The 9,659-nt window shown below is 42.8% G+C and overlaps 1 protein-coding gene across 2 annotated transcripts; it reads right to left on the bottom strand.

Annotated features, from left to right (window-relative positions):
- Positions 1–630: 630 nt before the first annotated feature.
- LOC134958473 (serine/threonine-protein kinase pim-1-like) lies at positions 631–9,356 on the bottom strand. Of its 2 annotated transcripts, none has more exons than XM_063941119.1 (6): positions 9,092–9,356; positions 4,036–4,136; positions 3,684–3,734; positions 3,211–3,574; positions 2,901–3,077; positions 631–2,518 (listed from the first exon to the last, which is right to left on the bottom strand). In XM_063941119.1, the coding sequence occupies exons 1-6, from the start codon at positions 9,174–9,176 to the stop codon at positions 2,343–2,345; spliced, it is 954 nt and encodes a 317-aa protein (XP_063797189.1). In that variant the 5' UTR covers positions 9,177–9,356; the 3' UTR covers positions 631–2,342. The 2 variants fall into 2 exon arrangements, with proteins under 2 accessions (XP_063797189.1, XP_063797188.1); XM_063941118.1 differs by lacking the exon at positions 9,092–9,356 and adding an exon at positions 5,421–5,721.
- Positions 9,357–9,659: the final 303 nt, after the last annotated feature.

Here is a 9,659-nt window from a genome sequence, read left to right as displayed (position 1 = left end):
TGCGTGGACTTTAAGCTCAGCATTGCAGTCATTCACAACATAGAATATGAAACGTTTCTAACGGTTTAACCACTGACCAAAGCATTTAAGCAAAAGACATAAGTTCACGTAAAAAAATTTTATTAAAAAGAAATAGATACAACATTTAAATAAAACTGACCGGAAAAAAAATAAAAAATAAATCTGGTGTCATGGATGTAACAGATTTATAAATACAGTTCAATTCAAAAACAAAAGAAGTCTCTTTATAAATAAATCAGCCTCACATAGAAAGACACTATGAGGCATGAGATACATAGATTAAATTAAATAAATTAGGACATAACCAGTGAACACTGAGGTACGGTATGTACCAAATATAAACCTCTCAACTGGTGACAAAGACTAGTTAATTTAGTTTTTTTCTCTTTTGTTCAGTGTGGGAATGATTAGTAAGTTACTGGGCTTGGTGTAAGGATGTAAGACCTTCAACCTTGGAAAAAAATAAAATATGCAAAACCACAACAACTACATATAACAATCTCCCACACCTCCATAACTGTGCTAGGGTGATATATAGGTTTGCAACCACAAATCGCAAGCCTTTTAAAACACAGCAAATCATGGGTTTGTATTTGGAGGTCTGACCAGTCATTGTAAACTGTTTATTCCCCTCTCCCTGAAACCAAACAGAAGTATAAATAGAAAACAAACGCCATTAAATCCTTCTCTGTATCCCCAGATAGGTTTATTTGCACAAGTGTTTAAGAATTAATCCCACCTGATACCACCCTTTAAACAATGGGCCCACGGTTTCAATCAGGTGATTTAAAGATGAACCATTGTATTCTTCACATTCTCCATTATCAGGAGATTCGGGTGTGACAGTCACAACATAAGTGTTTTTAATAATCCCAACATTCTTTTTAGGAGACATGGGGACGATATTTTAACTGTACTAAAATCCGGGTCATTTTTAAACCCAGCACTGGCAAAATGAGCACGGGGCGGGGAGCCAAAATCAAACAAAAATAAAACTAAAAATCACAAAATGTGTAAAAAATGTTCATTGACACACATGTGTTTGAACGTTTAAGGCTGTGAAGACAAAGTTACACACGTTTGAAATTGTTGGGAAAAATAAAAAAATCGCAAGGTATTTAATTAAACTAAAAAGATTGCAATGATATTTCCATTGTAAACCAGCTAAGCAGTCATTGATATGCAAATGACTGAAAGTGTCCCGCTTGGGAATGCATTCCTGTGGAACACATGTTCAGTGAGCCCTCCTAGATAATGCAGGTTCAGCTGGTATTACCAGTATCACAGCAGTCTCCCTGAGGAAACCTTTAACCCCTTTCACTACTGTGTCATGGTGCAGGGTCCCCTATTAGCAGCAAGGAAGGTTATTTTCTCAAAACATTGACAAATAAAAATCTTTAAAAAAAACAACAAACAAACCCAAACCTAGGCTGGCCGACTGTAAATTTTGGGACACAGTGTTCAGTTTGACATTGCAAACAACTTTAAGACCATTTTTTTGGCCAACTGTAATAGGAGCAGTCCCTAATTGGGCCAAGGTGATTCAGAGGGAATAAAAAAAGAAAAAAAAAGAAAATGAACAAAAAGTTGCAGGGTGTTTGGCCTGCACACGGCCGAAGCAGCGTTCACCCCCAGCAGTTCTTACGATACTATATTCTGCAGCCTAAATAAAAGAACTGGCATCATTTTGATGAGCATCCACTTAACCAGACAATTGCTAATCCATTAAACTTTGCAATTAATCTATGTCAGCTATTACAAGGCTGATCCACTATTATAGCCAAAAGAACCAAGAAAAAAAAAAAAAAAGTCCACGCGTGTGCTATGTTTCTTAGCAAATGCTTTTCTTAGTTATAGGCTAAGTTCTTATATTAGTGTCACATAAAGAATAATAAGTGGATGCACACTCAAAATAAGTACTTTACAGATGTTACGTCATAAAATACTGTAAACTGCAGCTAAGAACCTGTATACAGAGGATAACTACTTAAGCACAATGTGGTATATGCTTGCTAGTGTAACCCTGCATGGCATCTGGGCTACCCGCCCTTCTCACTTGCTCCTATCTTCCCCATCAAGTCTCTCGGGAAAGCAAGGGGGTCTCTAGAAAAAGAACCCACAGTCTGAGGTCACCACACGTTTGTATTCAAAGTCGTCCATTCTTAAGACCCCCATGAGGTATGTCGCTCTGGTGGGACAGCGCCTTCTGTCTCACTGGGAATCCAAGTTTGCAAACTGGACGCACAGGCCCACGCCAGCCCGTCCACCCCGGGACTGCGTCAGATATTACCCATCTCGCTCGTTGAGCGTCTCTATTGGGCTTAGAGGGTCTCTTGGCTTGTGCTGGTTGATTCTTGGTCCACCTTCCTTGATACTTTGTTGTTATTGTCCTTTTGGTCTAGCTCCTGGGACATCCAGGGATGAGACAGAATCTGCTCTAGGGTTGGCCTGTCTGAGGATCTCTTGGACAAACACCACTCGATCAAATGCTGACATTCTACAGAACAAGAAGAAAAGAAACTCAGGATCTGTATGCATAAGACATTTTTTAAAATATCCCAGCTTCTAAAAGTAATAATTCTGCTTTGACTTTATAGAAATAACCTTATAGAAGTCACAAAGCTTCCATTTGTAGGATTTCCAACAAACAACTCGAAATTAAACAACCTATCCAGGTACATAGATTCCCCCTTAATGTCTCCTCAAGCTTGAAAAGCCACTGCCACTAGCTTTTCCTGAAGGACCAAGTCAATATCAAATATTCACCGTAGAGGCGGACACCCACTCAAATGTTAAATTTGCGAAACGCGTGGTGGTTGATATTTCCAGACTACGGTGGCTGGGAAGGCTATTGAGAGTAGGTTTCAGAACCATCTTACCTCTAGACACTCTGCAGCGGTACTGGATCTTTCCCTTCAGAATTTCATCATCATGTTCAAAGGGGATATCGCCACACACCATATCATAGAGCAAGATGCCAAGGGACCACACTGTGGCAGAGCGCCCATGGTACTTGTGGAACCGGACCCATTCTGGGGGGCTATACACCCGTGTACCTGCATAAAAGAAAAGAGAACACGTAAGATACCAATAGAAATACACTTCACAGGTAGGTAAAATAGACAAGGAAGTCTATACAGAAGTCAAGAAGGCTATTCATATAGAAGATGGTAGGTCATCGAAACTAACCATCAAAGTCTGTGTAAACAGCATCCCGTAGTAAGGCACCAGAGCCAAAATCTATGAGCTTGAGCTCGGCCGTCCTCAGATCCACAAGAATATTCTCATCTTTGATATCGCGGTGAACAACATCGCAGGCGTGGCAGTGCCGTACAGCTTCCACAACTTGTCGGAAGAAATTGGCTGCTAGCTCTTCGCTAAGGGCTCCTCGCTCCGTGATGAAGTCAAACAGATCTTGCACAGGCTCCGGCCGCTCCATGATAATTATAAAGCCATCAGTCCGCTCGTACCAGTCCAAGAGCCGGATCACGCCGCGGCAGCCTGTGGATACCTTCTTCAGCAGATAGATTTCCAAAGGAACCAGTGTCCCATTCTGTAATTGGGAAACAAGCAGAATGGTCAGAAAGGTCTGATGCTAATGAAGACCAGCATGTCGCCAACTTAGACGGTGGTATCGTAAGCTTAACGGAAACGGCACTTACCATGTGCTTCATTTCCCCGATGCGGTCCCTTGATACGTGCTTGATCGCAACCTGTAATGAAGATGATGAATAACGATAAGGCTACGCATAATATACAATAAGCAACAGTGCCAAAGTAACAACGTAAAAAAATAAAACATCTTAGGTGTCATCTATCATTTGTAAGAACAAATTAATATTACTCTTTTGCCGATGGAATACTAAGTTACATTTGGTCGCTGCTATACAAAGGGACTTGCTAAGATTATAGGAATTTAGAATTCTAAGGCAAATCTGGGACAAAATATATATATATATATATATATATATATATTTTATCTCTATCTATAAATAATAAAATACTAAAACTTACAGGCAATTTGTCTGAGAGTCTCACTCCAGAATAGACCGTCCCGAAACCACCCGTGCCAATGACGGGCCCCACTTGGTAGCAGTTTTCGAATGGTTCTTTGACTAGGAGAAAAAAAAAAGTGGTTTGGGAAAATTAGCCAAATTATAAATATTTAGGTTTACATGCAATCAATGCAACAGTAATACCTGCAATCCTAGCCGTAAATGGTACAGTAATGAGATCTCTCTCTATACCGGCTCATCCGGAAGAGCAAGGTGAACCCCCCACCCCATATCATGTTGTATCTGCTCATGTGAAGTGATGCTGCTCTTACTCATCACCAGGCATGTGAGGAACCTGTGCAGGATGAGTCACAATGCAGAAATCTGGTGCGTGATGTGTGTGTGTGCATTATGCACTGGATGCAGTGTACAGATCACTCCCAGCTGCATCTCCAGGATCTGGGAGACTCCCTGCAGATAAGGCAAACCTCTTTCCCAGGCACAGGGCTCTGCGGGTATCCCGAGGAAACCCCTCCTCCCTCAGGAGACCACCCCACACTCCGTGCTGCTGCACCACCACGCGCATCTCATCTGCAAAGTGCCCCCACCCTGGGCTGATCAATGGCTGCAGACTCTCGCTGCAGGTACCGCACATCCAGAGATCCATCTATCCCAGCCACATCACTAATGCTCTCATACACGGCATACAATGCACCTTCTCCTAATTCTATACTGCAAGAGGGAGAAAAGAGAGAGAGGGGAGGGGGGGGGGGGGGGGTACCTGCACCTACACAAACCTTCTCCCACAATATCACAGCCCAGATGCTAGGGAGGACAAAAGCAATGGCCAGTGCCATACACACTCTACATCCTCACATCAAGGTCACACCAGTCTACTGCATCACATGGAGAGGAGCAATACATAACCAGAGCCCTATATAAAACATAACTGCCCAGGTGCTGTAGACACCTCCAGATCAGCATGCACGCTGCCAGGCAAGCAACCCATCAGCACACCATGCTGCAAAGCCACCATATATGTATGCAAAGCCAAAGTATGCACATCAGCCTGTGCAATCACACATGCTACCCAAATATAAATGAAAAAAATATATATATATATATATTATATATATATATATATATATATATATATATATATATATATATATACACATATATACACATACATACACATATATATACACACATATATATATATATATATATATACACACACACACTGCAACATAATGAATTAATATACCTATATAGACATCTATTTCTATATATGCATGCATGGTGCAACCTAATAAAATATGACCCAGTAATAAAGGTATCCTATTCCAGGGGGCACACATGCAGCCAGGTGGCCACCATGGCGTGATCCCCCCATTGATTTACCTTGGCTAAGGTCCCCCTGCCCATCAGCCATGGGGAAGGCGGGTGGTGGTGGAGAGGTAGCCGGGCTGGGGGGGTCAGAGTCCCGGTAATAACGTGTCAGCGCCATATGGTGCTCCACAAAGTGTCCCTGTGCGGCGAGCAGCATGCTGAGTGTGCGGCCGGTCCCAGAACAACGAGCGCTGCTCCTCCACGTGCGGCTGCCGCTCACTCCTGAGCGTTTGCAAACTGCACGCCGCTCCCCCTCCTCCCCGGGACCGGCCGCTGGCCAATCACAGCGCTTCCCGGCAGACCCATTGATTCCCCGCCTTTTTTTTTGGTGGGGACTGTTTAAAAAAAAACCCACCCCCAGCAGCAGCAGCAGCAGGTTCTTACACAATGTGAGGAGTGCATGTTACTGCACCACGTGTGGGGAGTTGGAAATTTCCAGCACATTCAATTAAGACACAATTACCATGTGAGGGGCTGATTGCTGTGGTGCAACAATGCAGGGAGGAGGGGGGCAGCTCACACACATTTGAAATAAAACAATTGACCCTGCTGTAGCTGTAGGGCAACAATGGCTGAGGCAGGGCTGCATGAATAGAGAGGGGTTAATGGACTCCCACCCCCCCTCCTGCACATTCCTGCAGGGTGGGAGTGATGAGGGGATTTTGGGTTTATGGCGCCAAATGTGGGATCACATGAGGTGAATCGCCTCACACAGGAGCAGCAGCAGGGGGACTGGTCTTGCAGGGGCTGGGTGGTCTGTGCACATTGCAGAATGCCTTGTGCCTGGGAGAACCATATACAGCTCATTGTTACAGTTAGGAATAAAACAAAGAATCCCTGATGAGTAACTGTCACATTTCAAACACAGCCTGTAACATGACAGTGAGGAGCTGATTGGCTGGTACTTTATCTCTCTCCAAGGCTTAATATATCTAACCCTAGTATTCCGTAGCTGGATAAAAGGGGGCACACACCACTATACTATTCATTTTACCCCCTAGGGGGCCTCCTCCTCTCTGTCTTATCATATAGTGCAACAAAGTATGCTGGACCTAGGATAATGTAAATATCGATAATAATAACTCTCCCTTGACCCCCAAATCCGTAACCCTGTTCTGTCTATAGAGTACACAATCAGTTCAAGATTATGTACTTATCAAAGCTTGGAGAGAGAGAATTGTGAAAGATAAAGTACCAGCCAATCAGCTCCCAACTGTCATTTTTCAAACATCCTGTAAACTGTAAGGTAGAAGCTGATTAGGCAGCACTTATCTCTCACAGTTATATCTCTCTTCTAGCTTTGATAAATACCGCTATATGTATTTGTGTTATCCTACCGTTTAAGTCAGTAAATATCCACATACAAAGGACACAACTGTTCTGTTCACCCTCTCTGCCCCCTCTATGACAGAAATCACCATGCATACACATAATGACTACTGTGCCACCCACAGAGCAAGAACCTATGCCCACATACACCATACCACAGGGCCCATTTATCAATGAGTGATAAAACTCAGAGTATGATGAATGGTGCTCCAGCCAATCCGTTCCCAACTGTCATTTTTTCAACCACATGACAGGAGCTGAAAACATGACAATTGGGAGCTGATTGGCTGGAGAACCATTAATCATATGCAACGAGTTTCATCACTCTTTGATAAATGAGCCCTTATGTTTCTATATCACGGTTTGTTTTTGCATTGATGAAGCGCCATGATTTGCAAGGCCAGGTATGTGTGTATATTACATATGCTATTTAGGTCACTGGTGCATTTCCCCATAGAACTCAGCGTTCCATTGTGGATCTAATTTTAGAAAGAATTCATTACTACAGTTTTGGAAACCAACTTGGTGATCACACCTACACCAATAAAAAAAACAAAAAAAAAAAAAACACCAACCAGGGAGCCAGTTTGTAAATCACCCAGCCCCAGTGACAGTGCTGCCTGTGTGTAATGTTTATTATGAGCTGTCTGTTGCTACTGGCTTGTATAAGCGCTGTGCGCTCAGCAGCCACTAGGCGGCAGCCCTGAGCCCAATGTTGACATTTTTTTTGCCAGCTCTCATAGAATTTCTATTAACCTCTTATGACGTACATTTATTGACTCATGATACTGAGTGCCCTGTAATACCAGCAAAGCTTCTACGCAGTTATAATACTGATTCATTCAACCACCCAATTTTGCTTCTCCCATACTCACAACTACACACTGCAAAATCTGCTGCTGCAAATATTCCTCCATCATGCACCCTAGAAGCCAATTTAGCAATGTCTTAAATAAAAGCATTTAAAAGCCACAGTCTCATCAGCCTTCAAACAATATTGCAAACAGACCCAGAGACCACAACAGAGGGCGCGCACAAATACAACATACAAGCCATATGCGACCCCTGATCCTTTGCAGATAAAAGGTTTGTTTATAAACATTCAAATCTGCATTTAACCCCCTCAGCCCTGGAACAGCAATGTTATGTAATACTGTATCTTAAAAAAGGATCTGGTACATCAGCCAACCCCCCCAATCTGATCACCTGCCATATTTATGTAAGTATGGAGATATTTAATGCTGTAAAAGCACAGGCTTGGTTTGCAATAGAAAAAAAAATGCATTTTTAATTATTTGAAATGCAATAATTATTATTATCATCTAATCTTACTGGGTAAGGATAAGCACACCAAGGGGTTAATATACGATTGCAAGGCACCGCAGCATGCTAAAAATAGATTTTTTTTCTCCCGCAGGTCTGCCCCATGTTATTTATAAAGCAGGGGTCAGTGTCCTTCAGTCTGTTTATCAGTTTTATTTCAACGTGTCGACAGTGTACACAGGGATGTCATCATTTTGGCTCGGACTGCAAGCTCCTGTGTCCAGATCCCAGCAGCCCCCCGCATAATAATATCAGCCACCTTATAATAATCTCCTTATAATAATATAATAACCTTATATCAGCCACCTAATCCTTATGCATTAAGTTATTTATATAAGCGCTAGCATATTCCATTGCACTTTACAATTGGGATCTGGGTGAGTCAATGCTGCAGTCAGACCAGAAGACCCCACCACCCCACCCCATGCCATCTGGCCAGCCCTGTGCCCCCTTTCTGTACCGTGCCACAGCCAGGGTGGGCACTGCAGGTATTAGATGGAGGATGCCAGTGCTATAATATCAGATATCACACAGATGGCGTGTTTCCCGGATGCAGATAGGCTTTCCCAGTGGTTACCTAACCATCCCCCCACCTCCACAGCCCTCTCTACACATCTCATGGAGGATCACATGCTACCCGATTATAATATAGGGCTTGGGGCTGTCATGAGTGCCCCCCACAATTACCCACACTCAGTCATGTGTGTATGAGTCACAATCTCATGCCTAAATATTTATATATCATGCATAGATCATGTGCACAGGACTCAGCTGCTCTTAGCACATAGAGGGATATATATATATATATATATATATATATATATATATATAACAGTGTCTTATATAGCGTAGCAAATTCCGTTGCGCTTTACAATTGGAAATAACAATGATATAACAAACTGGGTAATAACAAACAGTCATAGAGGTAGGAAGCTATAATACATAATTGCAAAATCTATGCAAAGTAACCATCACAGGATAAGTATACAAGTATTGCAATGTTATTAAAGGGCTGCCACAGTGCTACTCACCAGCTGGAAGCTCCTCTTTGGGGAATACAGTATTTAGGAGGTAATTGTGGATCTTCTGATGGTAGATCACTTGTACCGTAGACATGGTGCTGGAATCAGCAGGAATTGCTGTGGCTACAGAGTGATTGTTTGCTTGCAATATTGTAGCCAGTCTCTCTTACAATCCAGTTGACAGCTTAGGAGTCCTGGCTTCTGGTATAGTCCAAAGCAGTGATCAGTCCTCAAAGATAGCAGCGTTCACATTGACTGAAGCTCAAGGACTCTGCAACATGACACTGCTGACAGAGGCAGGGGGAGGGGGGTTAGGGAGGTTCCAGGGGGAGGGGGGAGGATACACGCCCACCCACCCATCAGTGACTAAGTATGGAATTGCACGCTTTCAGTGATATAACTGCAGCATTCTGTTTTATTTGCAAAGCTCTGATTGTTCCAGCTGGTGGGGATCTTGGGCGCTTACATCTATGGCAATCTGTTTGCTTCTTGCATGTGAATAGTACAGAGTATAAACTCCAGCAGCAGCAAAGGGGATTCCTCTTTCTGTTTTTTTTTTTGTGTGTGCATATTTTCA

Source organism: Pseudophryne corroboree, chromosome 9, assembly GCF_028390025.1.
Source record: "Pseudophryne corroboree isolate aPseCor3 chromosome 9, aPseCor3.hap2, whole genome shotgun sequence".
Taxonomy (NCBI): domain Eukaryota; kingdom Metazoa; phylum Chordata; class Amphibia; order Anura; family Myobatrachidae; genus Pseudophryne; species Pseudophryne corroboree.
The sequence above is the reverse complement of the archived record's forward strand: the minus strand, read 5'-3'. Positions and strand labels throughout refer to the sequence as shown.